This window comes from Candoia aspera, chromosome 12, assembly GCF_035149785.1.
Source record: "Candoia aspera isolate rCanAsp1 chromosome 12, rCanAsp1.hap2, whole genome shotgun sequence".
NCBI classification, from domain to species: Eukaryota; Metazoa; Chordata; class Lepidosauria; order Squamata; family Boidae; genus Candoia; species Candoia aspera.
The window spans coordinates 6,573,504-6,597,053 of record NC_086164.1 but is presented as its reverse complement, the minus strand read 5'-3'; the positions used below and the strand labels follow the sequence as shown (position 1 = coordinate 6,597,053).

The window sequence follows — 23,550 nt, the reverse complement described above, 5'->3', positions numbered from 1 at the left end:
GTTGTTGTTGGGGAAAATAGGAGGAGGAAGGAGTATTAGGTATGTTTGCTGCCTTGAGTTATTTATAAAAATAATAAAGGCGGGATAGAAATTAAATAAATAAATAAATAAATAAATAAATAAATAAATATTCTAAACAAATGTAGATTGGGGAGCAATATATGCATGGATTCCACTACTGAAATCCACAAACTGGGGAATGCATCACAAAGCCCTTAGCCGAGGAGAGTTTTCATGCATATTCCATGTTTAAATTAATAGTTCTTTGTAAAGGAATACATCTGATGGCGGAAGCTGCTCCCAATGTGATTGAGAACTGGGATTCCATGATCTGCTTGAGGTGGCTAGCACTACTTGTGCATAGGACATCCCATCCAAGTACTCAGGAGGCACCCCATTACCTAATCTTGCAAAGTTTTCTGTCCATGATCTGGAAGCGTGCACTGCTACAAGGTAGAGTCTATATCACAATAGCAATTTTCATACTCTACGTTTAAGGACCACAAGTTTTCCCACCAAGCTCCTGTGTGTAGACATGCTGAGAACAACTTCACGAATGGATTTCCATTATCAGATGATGCTCATCCACAAGCCATTGTACTGTACACTAATGCCCACGTTACAAGATCCCCTTAACATAGAATTCATGCTTTCCATTGTAATATATCAGATAATAAGGCAAACATCAGAAGAATTTGCTTTAAATATGTCTAGTATTACTGGACATTGACGGTATCAAACAGCACAATAATGCAATATGTGTCAGGTATCCATGGAGAAATCTCTACAGTTGCTAAGGAATGAGAAATGTTGTTAAGAACTTTATACACATCCGGAATGTGGTCTCTGGAATGCAGCTGCAATCTTCCTGGCAATCAATCTTGGATGATTTTTGACAAAAAGTTAATCCATAAACTTTATTGAGTTAATGCCAATGTTGTACTCTAAGATTAGTATTTTGCTTTAACTTAGCCTTACCAACTTGGTGGTCATCAGAGATGCTGGATTATATCTCCTATGAGAGCCAGGTAGGTGTAGTGGTTAAGGCAACAGGCTAGAAACCAGGAGACCGTGAGTTCTAGTCCTGCCTTAGCCACAAAGCCAACTGGCTGACCCTGGGCCAGTCACTTTCTCTCAGCCCTAGGAAGCAGGCAATGGCAAACCACTTCTGAAATCTTGCCAAGAAAACTGCAGGGACTTGTCCAGGAGTCAACACTGACCTGAAGGCACACACACATAAACACATCTCCCATAATTTCAGGCTGGGTTTTCTGGTCCTACCTGGAATCTACTTGCTTCTAATCTCTCTCATCCTTGTAGGTAAGGGAAAGGAAAAGGAAAATGTATCTACTTAATATTCCCCAGTTTCAGAAGAGATTGACTTACCACACTTCCTCACAGGGCTGATGGTCCCGATGGCCTCTATGAGAGGAAGGAGGAACCCTGCCCAGATCCTAGGATCATTTTCAAATAAGGGGGATAGAAGTTCCACATGACGTCTCACTTTGGAATCTCCCAAGTAGCACATGGATAGGACACCTTTTCGAGTCCCTGGATTACAAAAGGAGCTTTGTGTTCCCTAAGAGCATATTCTACACACACTCAAAAAAATGGCTGCAATGGGAAGGGTGAGCTTATCCACATATGGGCCTTCAGAGTGGACATAACCAGCCACATAACACCCATTTTCCAGAAGGCAAACTGGTGAGGTTGCTTTTTGATCCCGCTTTTCTAGCCTCCCAGGATGCTTTCTGCAACCCAGCTTGCCCTGGTCCTTTTCATGTGTGAAGGACACCTATGAGCCTAGATGGATCCCTGATGCACCATTCCAAATGATGAAGTTCCCAGAATAAGTTGTCAGCAGGTTATGGCACAAAATATACATACAAAACAGGTGGAGCCTGGATCACACCTATGAAGCTGCCATCTTGACTTCTTTTACCGTACCCTAAGGGCAACTGGTGCCAGAAGGTGGCTTTGCAGTGGGCCAGTTTCCCATTTTTTTTAATTTCAAATCAAAAGACTTTTCCAAAATTAAGAGAGGCAGCTGGGGTAGAAAGGTTGACCAGGACAACAGAAATTAATGTCAGAATGAAGTTGTGTTCAATATGATAAGGGGGAGAAAGAGCTTCTTAGAAGCTAATTTTCAATGGGGGGGGGGGGAACAGAGCTTCTGCATCTCCATAAATTATCGTTAGTGTGTCATTCTCCTGCCGGGAGTAGGTGGGAGCAATCTTTCACAGCTGGTCTTTGAATGTTTGCAACCCACACACAGATCTGCAGTTTCCCCCTTGCCCACCCCAAAGTTCAGTCACTCCCGTGGGCGAATGGAAAGCAGGCCATTAATTACTTCTTTTTGGCCAGCCTGTCTTTGGGAAAAAAAGGCAGTCTGCTTCTAGATGTAGCGCATCTGAAATTTAATATGAAAATGAACAACTCAGTTATCCCAGAAGAATGTCTTCCCAGTTTTCAAAGCAAAACACCCCTAAACTAAATCCAGTGGGCTTGGAACAACAGAAGAGATGGTACCATGAAAGCCATTTCAAAGACAGAGCCAAAGGTCGGTATGGGAAGACTACTGTGTGCTGATTTGGTTGCACAATGTCCTCCATGCAACCTGGTTTGGAAGCCGGGGAAGATACTTGTGGGATTCCGAGCTGTTTGCTCTCTCTTCTCTTTACAACAGGAAGGGTTTTAAGTTGGATTGCAGACACAAGGCCTGTTTATTTTGAGATGTCTGTAGGTCTTACAAAGCTTAGCTTTTCTAGTCCTATTTAAGCATCATACTGGCCTTGTTCTCCTCTCATTCTCCTCTGCATGTAGAAGAGTAAGTGCCAAGAAACTCTCCACTGATTGAGGAACCTGATTTGTCTGGATGCCTCATTGGTGTGGAGAACCACTGTGTGTATCAGAAGCTCTCCATGGGAGAAGGGAAGGAAGCTGAGGCAGGAATGGGAGCTGATTAGTGGCTTAATGCAACAACAAGAAGAAGGGGTGCTGTATATACTGCTTTGAACTCCTGGAGAAAAGTAGGATACAAATCTGATATGTAATTCAATAAAGTCAAGCCAGCTTTGAGTTAAGTTTGACACCTGGAGATTCATGTAGACACATACCTGCACTTTTCTTGGCTTCATTATGGAAAGGCTATTGTCTTCTTCTGGGATTTTCTTCTATTTCCCTTCTAAGTCTAGCTTTCAGCCCTGACATTCTCTGATGGTCTCCATCCCAAGTATTAACCAGAGCTGCTCTTTCTTAACTTTGAAAATCAGCCAAGGTCAACTAGATCCTGCAACTTCTTATTTCTGCTCTAGTCATATAGGGCAACGTTTCTCAACCTTGGGAACTTTACAGTGGGTGGATTTCGACTCCCAGATTTCCCCAGCCAGCTGGGGAGTTGAAGTCTACCTACCTTAAAACTGCTAAAATTGAGAGACATTGATATACAGCCCCTTGGTGCCTACTAGACCCAATATCTTGGGTTGCCCCTTGGTGTCTACTAGACCCAATATCCCCCCACCCCATTATTTTGCCTATCACATCTGCTTCCTTCCTTCCTTGGTGCAGATCAGCACATCCCAACCCCATTTTGCTGGATCCACAACACAAGGTGCCCGACACTCTGCAGAGCTTCTGCAAAACCTAATAGATTTCCAGCAGAGATTCAAAGGGCTGCACACAGGATTAAACAAGCAAGCTGCAGCATTAGAAAATGCAGCATTTCCAGAAGAAGCACAGCCAGTTTTTATTTTTTTTTAACTCTAAGCTTAATGGAATCAAAAATAGTGCTTTTAAAAATCAGCCCATCCTTCTAGCTTAAGGCAAATGGCATGTAAGTCATCAACAATATTTTGAGGATCAGAATAGAAAAAGAGGCAAGCTTATCACAACCAATCAACCACACTGGCATCAGACCTTCAGGAGCAAATGAATTTAATAATAATTTAATCATGCCTTCGTGCAGAACAGAAATACAGCAGAACATAGACATTCCTTCAACTGTTTGCACATTTTCATTTTTAAGCCCATGGAAAATTGACAGAGAAGCCACAGCAATAGCATGGAGATTTTTGTTGAGAGTCTTAGCTTTGCAATCATATTTATCTTCAAGGGGGAAGAAGATAGACAAGGAGAAGGAAGGTCTCCTTCCTTTAGCATCACCCTTAAAATATGATGCTGTATAAAAGAAACTAAAGAAATCACTGTTAGATCCAATTGGTTTATTTCTTCAAAGAAAGGAATTTCAAGAGATGTTGATGAGAATATACTTATCAACGTTCCCTCTTATACACACACACACACACAGAGCCCCAACTGATAGATTTTCTCATTTCACAAGGATAGGGACACACGAATTCCATCGTCTTACTGCCAAGTTTTATGCAGCATTCCTTTGATCCCATTTATTCCAAACGCCTCCCCTTTATTCCAAAGCCCCATAAACAGATGCTCCTGCTGTAAACTGCAGTTCCAATAATCTATATGTAAAGCCTTCTTTGAATATAGTTTGGATACAGCATCTTGTCCAGAAGACTGCAACTAGACTTCTGATTGGGTCAGCAGAAATGTCCTATCTTGTTGCTGCTTAAACAAATTGGCTAAATTCTGGAAAGTTTCTGAGGTCAGTTGAGGAGGACAACTGTTGAAACTTCCAAAGCCCATCAGAATTTTTGGACTGCCTTTTCCTGCAACTATTCCTGCTTGCTCTCACAGTATTCACTTGAGGTCTTTCTTCAGGTTCCTCCTCCACCTAAGAGGATGTGATTGGTGTGTCAAGAAAAGTATATTGATGATGGTACCTCAGGAATGTTCTCCCTAAGAAAGTCCTTAGTTACTAACCTTTAGACACCAGGCAAAAGGGTCTCTATTTTCCCAAGCTTTCAAGAAATAGCAGTCACATATGCTCACTTAGAGATATATCTGCAAATTTAGAAACAGTAACTATAATTTAACTGGAAATACCTCTTACCCTAGTGGAAAAAACTGGTTGACTGGTCCTTGTTCTATCTTCTATCAAGAGCTGTTAATCTTCATTAGAAAGACCCTGATTTCCTTTTCTTTCTTACGGCCAATTACAATTATGATGAAGCAGACATCCCTTCACCCAGACAATGCCTTCAAACAGAAGTGGAACATCTGGACTCTCTTAGCCCTGCCCTCAGCACATCTACTTGCAAAAAGTGCCTGGGTTTGTGATATGGGACTCACAAGAATTGTCACCCAAGGGAGACAACTGACATCTCTGAAAGAGAAAACTGCTTTGGATAAACATGTTATCTGAAAAAAAAAAGTCAGTTGTCAGCGCCTTTTTGTTCCCCTTGGATTAGGACATTTCTCTTCATCTTTTTCTGCTTGATTCTACTGACCTTCTCCTCAGTTTGCAAGCAGATCAATGAATCAAAGAGATATTGACAGCTCAACAAATGCAGTATTCAGGAGAAGCTTTGACCATGGGTGGCAAGAATGGAAAAAGGTCTTAGGCAGGGAGGAAAGAGAAGGAGGCAGAGATAGGGAACTCAGGATGATAAAGTCGGGAAGGCTGAGCAAGGGAAGCATCCCAAACATTTTGCAGACCAGGCTTGAATATGAACACAGCTGAAAGCTGACCTTAGTTCCTGGTGGCTTATGGACATCTCCATGTAGTTGTCTTGGTAGCATTACAGAAGTGGTGTGCCACTGCCTTCTTCTAGAAGGTTTTCTAAAATAGCTGGAAATTCCCTTTGAATCAAACTGGGGGAGAGGGGCTGTATTTAATTAATTAATTTCTTGCGCTTCTCTCCCATGAAAGTCAACACAGTGTAGTGGTTATCCAAAGCAGTTTTGGGAAGGAGGAAAGGAAGGAAGGAGGAAGGAAGGAACAGAGCATGAAGAAAGGAGGGAGGGAGGGAGGGAGGGAAGAAGGAAACAGACACACAGAGACATACACGCGAGCCAGAGTGGTGTAGTGGTTAAGGTACTGGACTAGCAGCTTAGCTTTAAATAGCCTGCATAACCTCCACCTCATCCATTAAGACAAGCCCAAGCAATGCCTCTCCATCTGGCCTTCTGAAAATACCCCCTTCAGTTCATTCCAGAAACCAGCCTAAATATTAGCTTCTCCATTCTCCATTATTATTTTACCATCTGAGTCATCTGATTTTTAATCCATTGCAATCATGTGACTCTAGACGGTTCACTAGGGAAAACATTCTCCTCCTCTTTCTTTGTATAATCTTTTATTCTTTTGGATCCTCTGCTTACCACACAGGGTCTCCATTGTGAGATGGCTGGCTATCTAAATGGTTTAAATCTGAAATAAATAAATAAACGATGATGCCAGACTCCATGGTGATACATAATTTTTGCCAGCAGTTTCATACATAAATACCTTAAATAGGGCTGGGGAGAGCATAGATCCTTGTGGCGCCCCATAACTGGGACTCTGAGGCCAAGTAAGTGGGTTTGGAGATGTCAGACAAAATTAGACAGAAAAACACCTGTGACTATAACAAGGGATGGCAAGAACTTTGGGTATATGGGCAGAACTGTGTCTTGATATCAGAGAGCCAAAAAGTGATGGATTGCTCATTTTAAATAGTGCCCGCCCTCCAAAATTTCACAAGTGACACTAGTGATGTCTGGAATGTCCTACATGGGGAAGGCCATGCTGGCTGGGGAATTCTGGGAGTTGAGTTCCACAGTCACTGAGATCGAGAAATACTGATAGCTCAGATTCCATCACTAGATGGAATCTATTCTTCTGGAGACTTTCTGCCTAGCCAGTATGAAGTTAGGTGACTCAACCAACTGATGCCATCCCTATAACCCCACTCCTGGCCTCTGCTCTTTTATGAGGCAGAGGAGAACTGGGCAAATTAGGAAGAATGGTAGATTTGGCCGCTGACAGGTCACCACCCAGCCTTTCCACTACCAGACCTACCCAGCAGATGTGTGGGATTTCAACTTAGTCTGGATCCAAGCAACTGCTCTGGGTTTGAGTAATTCATACTTCCTTAGTTCTAAGACTTTTGGAACCCCAAAGTACTTTCCCTTTTAGGGAAAACAAACAACTCTTTGCTACAGTGGCTAGGAGATTGGGATAATACCCATCTAATTCTCCAGAGGTAGTGCAAAGGATTTATTACACGATCTCTCCCCTTTTTGTTGATATTTGGCTTTCTTTCCTCTCCTTCAGTTGAGTAAATCCTATTTGAAGCTCAGGGGAAGAACAATCAAGATCCAAAGTTTTATCCTTTGTTATCAGCCTGGAACAGTTGTCTAGCAAAAGGACTCAAGTATCCCTAACTGCAGAGATCTAAGGAGTGTTTTGAAAATTACCTTGTGAGATAATAGAGTGTTAAGCTGGAAAGAATGAAGTTAAAGCTTATGGCAGACTATGCAAAATCGATCAGCCTAAACTAAACAAACCTGACTTCCATTAGCCCAAAAGAAAACAGTTGCTCTTCAAGTTTCAACCAGGACAATCAGGCATCCCATGAGGTCATTATCACAGACTGCAAATCTTCAACTTGGGTTCCTCAACTTGGATCTGAAATCAGCAGGCCTGACTCTGCCTTTCTTTCTCACTCCTAGTGGCTGCATGGACAAATCCTTGCAGTTTTCTTTCGCATTTCTTCTTGCAGTAGAATTGCCTTCTTCAGGGATGATTTTTGACTTCCCAGTCTAGGCATGAACATGTCACTCAGTTGGCTTCCATGCCTGAGGGAGGACTAGAACCTAGTTCTCCTTACTTCCTACTCCTCCACCTTCACTACATCACACAGGCTCTCAGCTCTACCGTTAGGCGGAGTGAAGTGAAATGAACTCTGCCAAAACCTGCAGGGTCAGCTCTATAATTCTTGTTTTGTGCCTTTGAGTTTGTGTTGACTCCTGGCAACTGCCTGAACAAGTCCCTGCAGTTTTCTTGGCAAGGTTTTTGGAAGTGGTTTGCCATTGCCTGCTTTCTAAGGCTGAGAGAGAGGGACTGGCCCAAGGTCACCCAGCTGGCTTCTTGCCTAAGGCAGGACCAGAACTCACGGTCTCCCGGTTTCTAGCCTGATGCCTTAACCACTACACCAAACTGGCTCCTAAAGTTCTATCATTAGCCAAAGTGAAATGGCCTCCTGAATGAGCATAGTCTGCTGAGCAGCTGGAAAACAGAAGTCCATGCACAGCACACATGTTCCTGTCCAATAGAAAGGAAGGCAAAATCAAACTCAGCTGCCAATCTGGATTTATTCCACTCCCCTAGAGCAAGGAATGAAGATTACCAGAAAATCCAAGAGTTGTAGGCTAGAAAAGAAGGAAAGAACTTACCGTTTCATAATTGCTGCCAAGAAAACTACACAGATATGTCCATGTAGTCACTAGAAGGCAAGCTTAACTGGCAAGCTTAACTTATCCTTCTTTATCTTCTTTTTACCTGAAGCAGTGATTATTACCCATTGCACACACAAAACTTTTGCTTTCAGAAAAAGAATGGTAGGTATTTTCCACTAAACTATATAGCAAACACATCTTGTTACTGGTGTTATATGTGAAATAACTTTCCTTGGCCGAATATGTGTATCCCTACAAAAACAAGTATTTTGAGCTAAAGTTTATAACTGTTAAGTCAAATCTCCCAGGAATATATCAGGGCTCAGAATTGTTAGCCAGCAAAAGAAAAAAAATCTGTGAAGATATATAAGAATACAAATATTGAAACCAATAGTGTTTCAGTAGCCTGCCAGATCCACATCCATTCTGTAGGATGTAGACCAAGCATGCACAATTGCTAACAACTGTTTAACAGTGCAACTCCAGAAGAAAGAATATCTTGGACCCCGTAATAATCACTCTTTTGCAACCTTTCTGCTCACCTCAAAATGTAGCAAGATGTAAACCAAGCATCCAAGTTACCCAGGGAGATTAACCCCAAAGCTTAATTGGAAACCGAATGCAGTCGGAATCATTCCTTCCAATTTATTTATAACGGAGAAGACTCGCTGATCATTGCCATCAGTCAGTTCCACCACTGACTTAAAATTAGTTCTCTAATATTCTATGACATTTCAGGCTATAGTTCCTCAGAAGGAAAATCTCGCTGAATAAAATAGATGCAGTTGGTCTGTCCATATTTTCTTCTCGATAATTCCAAGTCATAAAACTGGAGTTAGGCTTATTTATAGAGCTGCAGCGTGCCTGGTGCTTCGCAAAACAGTAGGGACAGGCCCCCTATGTAGCGGGTTTATAAAATATTTAAACTATCCATAAATAATGTTTAAACCCATTTGCAACCTAGAATATTTAAACTTTTTATAAATAATTTCAATCCAATTACATCATTGTTGCCACAGAGCATATTTTAAAAATAGCAGGGCTGTTTTCCTTTTTTCCTCCAGCTTAAGACAATAATCCACTGAATCAGACCTATGCACAGATAGGGAATTTATAGGCTGAGCTACAAGAGCCAGGCAATCAAACCGCAGCTCTTATGAAATGTCAGGAAATTTTAATGGCTCAAGAATCCTTCCTCCACTGGTGGGCAGGAGTTGAAAAGATCTTTGGTGGGGGAAGAGACCTGAGGGGGCAAAGCTCTTTTGAAAAGCCCAATGAGGAATGAAGATGAAATATCAAGTGCCCATGGAAGGAAACGTCAAAGAAGAATTGCCTGGCTTCAACATTTGGTCATGCTGTTTTCTTGCCTTTGTAGTTTCACTGGCATACTGTATATTAAAAAGCGCAACTGAGCTGTGGTGTGTTCAGAAGCATCAGGCACTTGAGAGGGAAGTTCTAAAGGTCAGACCCCAATTCTTCACTCCAATCCATATGAAACCAGCGATGAGATGCTGGATCTGAGAACCAGAAAGTCTCAGAGACATCATTCCAGACTGTTCATTGTTTCCTGCATGGGCACTTCACATCCCTCACTGTGTTTCCAGAACCCTACCAGCCTTGTGGCCCACCAAACTGACCTTCAGCCCTCTGCTTCTCTGTTCCAGGCACCACCAATGGGAGATGAAGACCGACCTTTGCTAGAATTTGTTCCAGAGTATCCAGCTGAAAAGAGTATCCAGCACAAATCACAGTGGAGCATGCATCCAAGCGTGAAGGCCAAGACAGCAAAATTACTCCAGATACCTTGTCAAAGGGCAAACATTGCTGATATAATTCAGATTCAGAAATGAGGGAGCAACAAATATCTCTCGAAACAGCAGCAGTGACTGTTGGAACATCTAAAAAAGGTGTGACATTCATACTCTCACCCAGATGATGTCCCGTAAGACAGTGGGCAATGTACATCTTAAGGAGGTGTGCAAGAAATATGCCCATCAGCAAGCAAACCCACTGCTGGTGCTTACCTGTTCCAAAATGATGTTTATCCTTTCCACTTCACAATCTATCAAGTATTTTTTCTCTTGCCGTTTGTCCATTTCTTCAATGATTGCCTTAAACTCCTGAACATCTTTGATGCTTCCCACGGATCGGGCAGTCACTTGCCAATTATTTTGCACAGCAGCTTCCATAATTGCTTGGAGGATGGAAAAACCTAGGGCAAATGAAAAAAGGACGGGAAAGGAAAACTCGGTTTCTGTTTTTGTTTTAAAGAAACCCTTACTCAGAAGGGGGATCACCAGGAGATCAGGGACCTAGGCTGGGGGGGTTAAAAAAATAAAATCCCCTCCTCCAGGTGCAGACTGAGCATTAGTGCCATGAGTAGCAAAGCACAAGCAGCAAAACAGGGTTGATAAGCCTCCACTCTTAATTTTTTTGATGACAGTTACCAAGACATGATAGACTAGGAGTAGGTGACTGGATGTTCTCCAGATGTGCTGGACAGCAGAGTCACAGCCCCTTACCATCGACCACACTATCTGGAGCTGATGGGAATTTAAGTCCCAAATGTCTGGAGGGAACAAGGATGCTTTAACCTGGTATTTATCCTGGCACTTATATCGCAGTCCTGGGTTATCAGACCTCCAAACCCCAAACAGAATAAGAACCAATGAGAGGCTTTAAAATGGCACAGACTACATTCACAGATATAGGAAAATGCCAATCAAGTTATTATGGTGAATATTCAAGGCACAAAACAGGAGCCTGTGCTTTTACCAAGATTCATTTTTTAAATTTCATATGGTGTGTTTAAAAAAAAAAAAGTAATCATATTAACTAACACTTCCAAAGCTCATATTAAGGTAATATCGACTCATTTAGCAGTTTCAACAGAGCAGAAAGGAAGCAGGGAAGGAACAAAGCACGTCACAGTGGGAAGTTTATGATTGCAAGTGGGCAATTCATTCCTCATGCACAATGTAGACTGGGATTTGAGCAGACTGAGTCAAACTCCTGAGAGCCAAATGCAGAGCAATTGAGGAAGTATAATTTCTTCCTTGAAGGCTATCTATGTGGAAAGTTTTTTTTTTCTTTTTCAGAGAAGGGAAAACCCATTTGTATTCTTGCTGGGATATGTTAGGCATGCAATGGCCTCTTCCATTGGTGCAAATTGCCCACTCAGTTCTACACCTGTCAGTTCCTTGGCCAGCCAAACAGCAACACCTGGTGCAAAACCAGGACAATGTTTCAGGTTTGGGAGAGGGCCAACCTTGGCTGAAATTAAAAATAAAAGAGAAGAACTTAAGGGGGCAAGGAGAACAGCCAAAAAACCTGAAAAAGATGGTGGTCGGAAGTAGGGGAGCGCTTCCACCACACAATTTGGTTGTTTTTTTTCACCCCTTCTCTTACCCAGTCCAGAATATTTAATTCCCTTTTTCTCCATCCATTCGCCAAAGAAACTTTGTTGGTCTGGCTTGGTACAGTTTGCTCTTGAACACTATGTCAGCTAGATTTGATGATTTGATGGTAAAAATTACCACTTCCTAAAGAGGCTGCAGTCACAAGTTGTGTGGGGGGTCAAGGAATGTGAATGGTATGCAGGGAGCCATACAATGAATTATAGGGGGAGGGGGGCCAAGATAAAAATGTTAGAATAAGTAAATGTGATTATGCCATGTCTTTTGCATTTTTTTTAATCCATTCAGTTGTACCCAATTCTTGCAGTCTGCCTGGACAGGTCCCTGCAGTTTTCTTGGCATGGTTTTTCAGAAGGGGTTTGCCATTGCCTCCTTTCTAGGGCTGAGTGAGTGTGACTGGCCCAAGGTCACCCAGCTGGCTTTGTGCCCAAGTCAGGATCTGAACTCCTGGTTTCTAGCCCAGTGCCTTAACCACTACAACAAACTGGCTCTCTGGTATTGTGTAATTCTCCCCTTATGGGACATTCAAAGTTAGAGCTCAGTAGCAACCTGACATAAAGTTTCTCTGCTATGGTGAGGCCATTCTTCTGTGCAAGGATGGAGAACCTGTGGTCCAACTGATGTTGTCATTGTACTCCCATTGACTGGGGATGACAGGAGTTGGAATCCAGCAAATTTAAGGGGGTGACTTACGCCTTGTCATGTCTCAGCTGGACTACTATTATTTGCTTCACAGGAACCTGTCCTTGAAGATAATGGGGAAGATGCATTAGAAAAACCTGCCCGAATGCTTTGTATCTCATCTGGGCATATCCAGAGGTCATATTGGCTACACGGAATCAAGCCTGCACAATCAATCTGTGGCAACTTTTTCACAGTTTGGTACTGATGGGGGATCTCACCCTCGTGATGCATAAAGGTGCTGACAGACTAAGTCTCCTGCTTATTTGCCCTTTGCAAAAAGGGAACCAATCCCCCGCTCTTTGAAGTACAGCATATTTTAAATTATAACTTTTGAGCAGGGCTTTCAGGCTCCCTTAATGATGCCTTGACTTCTGCAGTTCAGTGGTTCTTAGATGTTCTTGAGTTGCACTTTATTACCTTACAATTAATAGATGTTGTGCTTGGGAATACTGTCTGTCTTCCCCACTCTCCAGAGACTGGTAAAACAGAAGATTTACATATGTATAGTACAATGAACTCAGTCTTCCTTAACATCGTATTTTACAAAGATGGCTGTGATGTTTGAGACAACATTACAATTCCGGTACATGTCGGAGAATGAGTAGGTACAAGACTTGGTTACTCATCAGCCTACAAATGACTCATTTGACACTTGAAAACTCCAAGTGCAATTAAAGGAGAAATTTATACCCATTTTTAAACTAAGGGGAGAAAGGTTGCTTTTTTTATTGCTTGTGCTTTAACAGTGTCGATGTTGGACTTCTGATCCCTAAGACAACTTGCAAATGAAGGCCCACTGCTGCAACACTATCCTTTCCAGCATTTTAGAAAGATTAAAAATAGAGATCACCCTTAAATGATCACCCATAAAACCCAAGATTTCCAAGCAAAAGGTTCCTGAAAGCTTCAGATTCAACAAAGAGTCCTCATGAAAATTTAGTGCTAGTCTTAGCTAGCACTGGAATAGCTAATACTTCATCAAATGTAGCACAGTGTACCCTTAGAGGAAACTGGATGCTCATTGTTCAAGCCCCCTACCACTGTACATTAGCAGATCACTCATAAATTAGCATGAAAAACAAGGAATTTTTGTGGTGGTGGTTTTTGTCCAGCAAGCGAACCTGCTCTAAATAAACATGCACAAAAGTGCCCAGTTAATGGGCAAAAGAACAGCTGCCAAGCTGAGCATTAAAAACCACCTTCTAAGAGGTGTGATCATCAATTGCATGGCAAGCATTTGACTTGGCTGAGGTACATGTTAAACAGAAACAAAGCCAATACCTAGCTGCAGACAGAAAAGTAAATGCCACATTTGATCTACTATTTCAAGCCATCTCCTCTGAGGCCAGTATATCTCCAGTAAGATCACTGCCATAGATTAAAAAGAACCTTGCACCTGGTTTAGTCACATTCCCAAAGCTTGTAAATATCTGTCTTTTCAAAAGTGGGAAGAAAGGGAGAATACACCTTCTACTAAAGAATCCGACTCCTTGCTTCTTATTCTCCCTCTGGCAGGGATGGGCCAAATAAACTCACAACAAACACGTAAGCCCACAACTCATGCTTGATCAAAGATCACAGAGCAGTGTGACGCCTACTGAAAACAACAGAGCAAGTGAGAGCGCCAGAGAAAGCCTTCCATTGAATGGTAACTGTGACGCATATCTACAGTAGTATGAACATTTTTATGACAGGCCCTGGGAATATTCCCATAAGAAAGGGAGAGTAATGTAAACTGGCCTTTTGTGCCTAGTCTTTCTTCACCTCCAGCATATTTCCATAATGGAGAGAGAGAAGGAAGGGTTTAAAACAGAGAGAAGTGGATGCTGAGCTTCTAGGTTGCTCCTGTTTCAAGCTCCACGCACCAGGAACTAAGGAATTGTGGAAGAAGAGGGAACCTTAAGAGGTAATTGGACAGGGAGGATGTAAATACAGCTACCCTCTTAGGTTAAACGACATCTACTCGCTCAGGGGCAGCCGCGCTGAAGGACAATTCACTCTTTCTGACACCACTTGATTTGCCTCCACCTATCACCAGCAAGAGAGAAGGAACTGTCTGTTTCTCTTGAGATAATGTATCTCATACTGCCAGATGCCACCCCAGGTGTAGATGCCTGTCCTCTGATCTGGGCTGTGATTTGTTTTATTTCTTTAGCCCCTGAGGACCACAATGGGCATGGCAGTGATGTGGTGACATCATGGCAGGGGCAAGATTTATTTTTTTCACATTTTGAGAAGGTTGGAGGGCTTAGTGGGGATTAATCAAAGTAGAGATGTAAAGATTGTCAAAGGTTTGATTTATATTCTAGGGCAAAGGAAGGGGAAGGGGGAGAGAGGGAGGGGAAGGAAAGGTCTGTGCTAATGAAAATTAGTTTAATTTTGAAGCCAGATATTAGAAGTATGACCTTGGAGGTATCTAGAATGATAAAAACAGGTAGGGGCTCCATGTGGCCTGCAGAATGTAGGTTGTCTTCTCCTGATGTAGCCCCATATTGTCCACTCTGCCAGGCAGGATTTTAGGCTGATTTTTTTTCAGCTCTCCCAGGAGATAGCAGAAATTGAGCGGGGGTCCTTCTGCAGGCACCCTGTCACTGTGGCACAGCCTTTCATCATGCCCCCAGATGGAAAAGTATGACATGAATGAGAATGGAGAAGGGAAACTTGCTGGCTGGAGAGTTGCTGTTTAGGTGATGAAGAACTCACAACATGCTTGTCAACTTGGCATGTACAAAACTGCAAAGGGGAGGTTGGGAAAAAAAAATTGGTGGTGGCTGGCGCCTAAGTGGAGATGCAAATGACTATATGCCTGCCCCTGTTTACGTATTTATGTAAGGAAAAGGGATCTAATTAGGAATCCTACAGTTAGTAATTAATGGGTTGGAGGACGATCCCAGGTCACTGGGGGAGACAGTTGATCTCTGTTCCAGGAAGGCTGCATGCTTGGAGCTGCAGAACCCTATAATCAGGTAGCTTTCAGCAGGAGGTAAGCTATTACTGCTTAAAAAGAAAACAACTGAAGTCTGTTCAAAACCCCTCCAAAGATACATCCAAGGAAAGGCAAAGAGAGAGTTGATGAAGTGAATTATCTGGCAAAATTCCCCTTGGTCTGTTTTTTTGAAAAAAAAAAAAACTGGGATTCCATAAAGTTCCCTTCTTTGAAATTTTTTAATGATACATTTGCCAGAGAGCCAGTGTGGTGTAGTGGTGAAGGCACCAGACTAGAAACTGGGAGACCGGGAGTTCTAGTCCCACCTTAGGCACAAAGCCAGCTGGGTGACCTTGGGCCAGTCACTCTCTCCCAGCCCTGGGAAGGAGGCAATGGCAAACCACTTCTGAAAAACCTTGCCAAGAAAACTGCAGGGACTTGTCCAGGCAGTCTCCGAGAATTGGACATGATTGAACAGATTAAAAAAAGGAATGATACATTTGCAATTTTAGCCTCCCTCCCTCCCTCCCTCCCTGTTATCTTCTTGGGGGATCTCCACAGTAGGAGAGAAGATGAAAGTAAAAACAGAAAAACCCAGTCGGGCCGGAAGTATTACTATAATGGACTAATATTGGAGAGACCCAGGCTCAAGACTCCAGTCTGCCATAAATCTCACTGGATGACTTTGGACCTGTCTTGATCTCTCAATCTACCCTACATCACAGGATTATTAACAGAATAAAACAAAAGGGAGAACGTTTAGGCTCCTGGAAGGAAAGGTAGGTACAAGTGTAACAGACAAACATAGACTTTCCAGACGTGGCAGCCGCCATTTTATTTTTCTCAAAACATCTCCCATTCCACGCTCCCATCATCCCCAGTAGCCCTGCTGGCTAAAAAGATGAGAACTGTAATCTTATAGCACATGGAGAACACCAGATTAGGAAGGTGACATTAGACTGTATGGCTCAGATTCAGTTGAGATTGACCTTAAATATTAGAAAGTCGAGAAACTGAAACTAAAAGGACATAGTTGCTGACACTTGATCTCCATTGATCTCATTTTACAGTATATCCATTCGTCATTAGATGGACGCCCAGCACCCCAGCTAAAATCTGGAGCAATTATAAATCTGTTAACTTTAACCACTATGGGCTCGCCTTCCATCTCATTGTATGAATATTTTAAATAGATTTTTCAACGACTTGGATTCAAATTCTAGTTCAGTTACACTGCTCAACGGAATCTCCCTCCCACGGACTGTGGTAAGGAGAGACTCATGAATTTCATACTGGCAAAATTATGCAACAAAACTGTAATAAATAAGAATAATTTCAAAAGCATACACCGTCTTAAATTACTTACAGAGCAAATTAATTTTTTGATACTTCTGCCTGCATATTGCTAGATAACTCTTTTAAAAAATTAAAGTCCCCCAGCTGCTGAGTTTAAATAATGATAAACATTATTCCTTTGAAGAAACAATCACAGGAGATTATGGTAATCAAGCCAGGAATAGAAATTCATATAAAATATGAATTTCTGTGTTAGCGTCTTAGATCAATGTCCTAGAAAAATCAAATATTTGGCCATCTGAATTGTCTTCCTATGTCATCAAAAGAGTCTTGAAGTCTAACCTTCATCAGCAAACAGCTTTCCTTAGGGAGCCTGTTACTCTTTGGTAATCGGCTTTGTACTAGAGATATCATATTTTTGCCTCTCTGAACTAGCATGCGAGGCTGAATTTTGTATTAATCAACCTGTAATTAAGGTGCTCTGAAATTTAAATGAGCTATTCACAGAGATCTCAATTGGAGTGACAATCAAGTTCTCGTTTTGCACAATATAGATAAATATATAGCTGTGATTCGTATTCATTTAGAGGTGTAGGTCAAACATGAAACTTTAGATTGTGAATCCCCCCCACCATTAGTTCTCTAATAGTGAAAAGATGATTTGGAGGGTGGATGTTAGACCCAGAACAACTGCCAGCAACTAGAGAAGCTGCATTTTTTCCTGGGCTCCTGAAGCCCCTCCATTTCGGTCCCAGGAAAACACATTTTTAGTATAAGGAGTTGCCCACGAGTGCTACTTGTGTGCATGCCCTGGTGATCCTGAATCAGTTTCTCCCCTTTGAATCCAGGTCACTGGACTTATTGAATAATGCAGACAAAAATAGGTGCGTTTGTGGGAAGCATGTTTTAAAAAAGGGGTTGGGTGAAAACTGCTGACCAAAATGTATAGCCATCACAATAATGCAAAACTGCAAACACAAATGTGCATGTCAGAAAAGAAATGCACACAAACGGATGGGCAAATGTTAACTGAGGGATGGTCAATAACAACAGGGGCAAATGTATCTCCTTCGTTTGTTTACTGATGTCAGGAGCACAGCGATGGTGTAGAACCGCTACTGATCCTATTACCAGGATCATCCACATGGACATTCCCCAAGAGGAAAGATGTGCACAAAAAAACACGGCCATGTGAAAAGGGGAGCTGGTGGGTTCTGCAGTTCTTTCTGTTCATTACTTTGATAAATGGGAGAGGGACGCATACAATGAAACCAGGTCAAGAACCCCTCATCTATCATCTGGAGTTCACCACCACGCGCTGGAAGAAAACAAAAGCTATCAGCCTGGAACACTGAGAATGGGGGCGTGAAGACAGTTTATAACCTATTTCCCTTTTAACCCAAGCCAGCAAGCACAGCCCCAGAATTCATCTGTTTTCTCATTCTTTTGCTCTGCTTTTTCCATGCTTAAGGTTCTGCATAAAGATGTGAGTTCTCCCCTCCTGGGATGGAATGATGGAAATCAGGATGAATAACTGGTTCAAGCAAATCAAGACCATTTAACGGCTTAACTCTTCAGTTTAAATAATTAAAACTGTTCTCGTTTAGAGTATCGATCTTTATCAGTTTTCTATTCGTACACATGTTACTATCTGTAAGTTGTTCTCAGATTCTCTCTCTTTAATTTACTACCAAACAAGCAGAGCAATGCACACTTGGGAGACCTTTGCAGAAGACAATATTATTTGAACTGATCCAGGAGCAGTTATTAATGAGAAACAAAATTTTTAGCAAGCAGGCTGAGCACCAGCGTTAGGCCCATGAACCTCAAAGGGTGTCAGCCTTGCGAGGTAGTCCAGAAAAGAAGCACACAAAGGACTACTAGCTCTAACTTTGTTGTAAGGTTACATGAATAGAATCTTGCAAGTCTGAAAGTACATCTCTCCCCTGTCGCTTTTAGAGCCTAAGAATCTAGGGAGGGTCCCTTCTGAGAAGTTTGCCATGCCCACATTCCTTCTGCGGGCTCAGCTGCCTCACATCTGACCATTGCCTTGTCTGCGACTTTTCCTCCTGTCTCCCAAGGTCATTCCCACATACCATTACAAAGTATCAGCATTACAGTGCTGATTGTGGCCTACCTGGAAACACACAAACATACACACAGCCATCTTTTTCTTTACTACCACAAAAAATACACTTGACTTCTGTTTCTCTATACCTAAAGCTCACATAGTTGTTGAGTCCTTGGTGCTCTCTGAGCCTGGTTGTTTTCTTGCAGATGTTTCATTGCCCAACTAGGCAACATCTTCACTGCAAGACTCTTGCACTGAAGATGTTGCCTAGTCGGGCAATGAAACATCTGCAAGAAAACAACCAGGCTCAGAGAGCACCAAGGACTCCAACCCTGAGCTACAGATATTCTCTTCAACTGGCTCACATAGTTTCCATGAGTCCTTACAAAAAATATGAACAGTTAGTGAAAAGCCCTTTGGAAAAATATCAGACTTTTGACAACCAAGCAACTGAATGCATGCAACTCTTCTTGAAGCTAATTTTGTCTTGCAGTTAAGGTTCCCAAATATTTCCCTTACTGCCAGATCTGTCATTTTAACCACAATTTTCACAGTAGTGGGATCCAAATATACCTCTATGCATCTTTGGAGATGTAACACTTTCTAAGAAAGAGCTCTGCAGTTGACCCTGGGGCTAGGGAAGAAATGGGAGTATCTCAAATATTAATAACAATGAGCAAATTGATGTTTTAGTGCCAGTTTTATCTAAGAAAAGGGCAGTTACCCCTTCAGTTTCACATTCTGGGGAAAAAAGGTTCAAATGGCTCTCAAAACCCCCCACTTTAATGAATTCACTAACAAATGAGGGCTACAATTTAGACTTACTCCGTTTCTCAAACTCGGTACATTAATCTTTTACCTTCTTGACCATAACCCTAATGAATGAGACTCTGTTTGAACCATACTTTCCTTTTGGATTGTATTCTGTTGTTAAGGGCCTGAATCACTTTTTGGTCCAAGCTACACTTGGTAATTTGCAGAATATGACCTAGTTTATTAAGGCAACTGGACTTTGCTGGCTTTATCTTTAACACGAGAAAAAATATTAAGCATGTCACTTTCAAATGCATTCTAAGTTCATCTTGCAATAAAATGTTAATTTGGTGCTAGCAGAAAAGGGACCCCAAATGTATTATTTATTCATTTGCTCAGATTTCTGTGCCACTCCAATCAAAAGACTCTTGAGTGGCTTACAACCCATCACATCCCAAATGAATGTAAAACTCCTCAGTTCAAACTCATGTTTCTGGTGACTACACCTATAGTGTAATGACAGTAAAGTTATTCTATTCTATTCTATTCTATTCTATTCTATTCTATTCTATTCTATTCTATTCTATTCTATTCTATTCTATTCTATTCTATTCTATTCTTATTCTTCTATTCTTCTTCTATTCCTCCTTGCCATTTTTAAGCAACATTGCAAAAGTGGTTTACCTTCTTGAAATATTTTTTTTCAACTTGCCAGGATAGCCTAGAAACCTAGGATTTTTTCCATCCAAGCCCTAACCAACTCTGACTTCATCTATTTTTTTTCAAGCTCAACCAAAGTCATTAGGTGCTCCTACCTGCAGCAGATACATCCCAACTGCATGGAAAGGTATGCAGAAGAGTACACTTGAATGGATGCACTCCCTAATGCTGTAATTAGATTGGTACATATTTATTTTCAGAAGTCCGTAACTTCTGTTGGTACTCTATGATAACATGTATATATGCATGCAGTTAATATCAACACCAATGAACTGTCCTTCTTATCTTGATGTGCTTTTACAACCACGCTGGCCTCTTCTTGCTCCTCAGAGGCCTTGTCACTGCAGCTAGAAAGAGAAAATTGGCTATTCATGTTCTTGCTTCTTGGATCTGTTTCAAATCTGAGGGAAAGTACATGCTTGTATGCAAAGCCATTTCACTTTCTGTAGATCTCTCCATCCTGGGTATCCTCCTGTTTGTTTTGTTTCTTTCTCTACTTTTTACATTTTTTTAAGTCCCCTTGCTATGAGTGGTGAGGCCTACTTATCTGCTTTCCTGCCTGTTTGCAACTTGGCCTTCGTCCATTAATTGTACACGTTTCTTGGCATTTAATTCTGCAGTATTAACATTTTTGCTCAGACATTTCATATGCCTGGGCTATTTTTAACATCTCTTCTGGGGTCAGGCCTTCCTTCTACATTCGCTCTTTATGAGTTGGATGCCATTAATATCCTGTCCTTTATCATATCAATGTCATGAAAAGCATAATCTTTAGTTTTTAGGGATAACTGTATGACCCATTCATATATTGGCTCAGTTGTCCTTTGCTGTCTCAATTTCATTGTACAGAACTTCTTTTTGTTCCCAGAAGATCTAAGGTACCTCTGCAGATAATTTCCCAACAGCATTTTAAGTTTTATAGATATCTCTGGCTTCTCCTCCTTGCAAGTTAATCCAGACAGCCTTTTCTTTTTCACTCTTTTTAACTACTTCTGGCCCTGCAAAATTGTCCCTCTCCTAGAGACAATTTCAAGAAATATTCCCATTTCCAAAACCCAAAGAAGGTATACACCTGATTAGAGGGCAACTTTCTTCTCGATTGTGCTATTTTCTAGGTTTCCATTTTGCATTTTTTCAAATAGCCATGTTACATCTCTGCCCTCTTACCAAGAGTGTATCTGGCTGTTGCAAGAGCTGGTGCTTAAAACACCACACACCTGTCTTCCAGTTTACAACAGCCTAGACTGAGCTCTGTGGTAGCCCCCAACATGCATTCCCCAACTGTTCTTGAAGTGAAGATGTTGGACAGGTATTCATCAGGACGTGAAATGGGAGAGAGAATTAAGGATCCCCCTGCTATTTTCTAGAAGGGTAAAATTACTCTTTGTCACTATTGCTCCTTAGCAGCTGGAACTTACACTATGATGTGATTGGGAGGTAATGACCAGCCTTTAAGGCTTGTGGCCACAGGGATTTCTCCTCTCCTTTGCAAACCATCTGAATTTGTCTATGCTCAATATGAAATTCTACATCCTGTCCTGAATTTTCTGCCAACCTTACTGCAAGGCCAAGTTTTCCCTTCCCTTCCAGCAAGGCCAAGTTTTCTCTTTCATTTGACCTGACAGAAACCAGTAAGCAATATAAATTTATTGATTAGCTAGAGAAGTTGGCTTGCCCGTCAGTGATTGGCCTGCAATTAGGTCAAGGTGTTCTTATATTAACAAAATAAAAATCTAATTATGGTCTTTGTCTGCCTGTCAACATGCCATAATGGCAAAATGAAAAGTGGTTGATTAAAGGGGTGGGGGTGGGGGTGTCACACCCCTATCTAGAATTCAGAGGTTACCATTGCCCTGTCATAAACTGTTTCTTCAATTTACTACTTTTTTCCTTCGCTTGTTACCAGCTAATAGTTGCCCTGAAGGAAACAAGAGGTAGCAAAGGGTAGACATCAAATTTGATGTTATCTTAGGGAAAGAGAAGTTTTTAGAAGACATACAGTATATTTGCAAAAAAGGAGGGGGAGAAAATAAAAGATCCATAAACAAGGCAACAGTCCCTCAAGGAAGGGGTAATGTAAGTGCTGACACTTTGAATTTCATGCTCTGCTCTTTAAAAATAATGGCATTACCACACACAAACAAAAAATTGCCCAAATTACATCAGACAATGCAGAGATAGGCCCCCATGTCAAACATGCATGTTGACTACAGTTGGATAAAGGTAACTACCCCAAACATGCCACAAGTACATAGATTTCTTTTAGTCACTTCGTGAAAATTTAGGAAGATCACCAAGTGGGGGAAAAATTATGGTCATTATATTTGGTTATTGTTTTGCATCCTTTTAATTTTGTTTATTTGATTTATGTGGATGCCCAGTCACACAGGAGACTTTGGGTGGTGCATAAGAATTAAGAACACTCCAAAACATGATGCATAACTCTGATGCCCAAGAATAAACAATAAGCCCACTCACAGAAGAAAAAGAAACTCATCAACAACAATGGAGATCATCTAGTCTGGTCTTCAGAGGCTTATGAAGGGCTAACAGGGTTGGGGCCATCTGAATTTCTGGGGGATGCTGTTCGATAGGGCAGACACTGTCACTCAGAAACCACCAATGCTGCTCTTTTCTCAACCCTCCAATTGTACTGATTTACAGTTCTTCAATATACACAATATTTCTGTGTAGAGGGAAGAAGGATTGACATAGATTGTAGTGTTCTATAAGGCGAAGCTGTTTTGTCTGAGTTTTCTCTCCCATTGTACCCTTTAACCACCCTCCACATCTCTACCTCCCAAGAAATGGGCCAAAAATTTGGCCCCGCCCTCTTGGGGAGGTTCCATATAGTTGTTGAGGGCTACCCGGGGCATCTGCGTTTGTCCTAACAGTCAGGAATCACACTGAGATGAGGAGTAGGTCTCTAGTGTTTTATTACTGCTACATAAGACAGAAAATCCTAACAAACTGAAGAAGCGTGGGAAAACCCAGACAGATCAACCCCGAAAGTTAAGGCGGGTCTGATCTGTGTCTCTTTGAATGGCTGTTTAATTCCTCAGTACTACGCATGCGTTTTCCCCCCTGGATAGAGGCCCCCTCCTGCTCGCCATCAGTACTCATGACAGCGTTGAAGTGTAGCGGGACAGATTCAGCCAGGAACCATTTGGTCCTGAATACTCCTTTAGATGCAAGAAGATTACAAAACAGTGGCATCCTATAGTCAGGGATGGGGGGGGGGGGGTTGTGAGACTTAAGGTAGCTATTAACTGCTTCAAAATCCCACCCATCCCCCAAACCCTGGCCCCACCTACTCTGAAGATGATCCAAGGCCCAAAAACGTGTGTTGGAGGGCCCACAGGCTGAGGCTTGCCTATGTGTGTGGA

General features: G+C 41.8%; 1 protein-coding gene across 5 annotated transcripts in view; it reads right to left on the bottom strand.

Annotated features, from left to right (window-relative positions):
- Nucleotides 1–23,550, bottom strand: part of GRIA3 (glutamate ionotropic receptor AMPA type subunit 3) — a 121,664-nt gene that overhangs the window by 56,868 nt on the left and 41,246 nt on the right. For all 5 annotated transcript variants that reach the window (XR_010068639.1, XM_063313337.1, XM_063313335.1 and 2 more), the window contains exon 4: nucleotides 10,323–10,510. Coding sequence is in view for 4 of the 5 variants with exons in the window: in XM_063313337.1 (XP_063169407.1) it covers nucleotides 10,323–10,510 (188 nt within the window). In the remaining variant the exon portion in view is untranslated. The remainder of the gene's footprint in view (nucleotides 1–10,322; nucleotides 10,511–23,550) is intronic.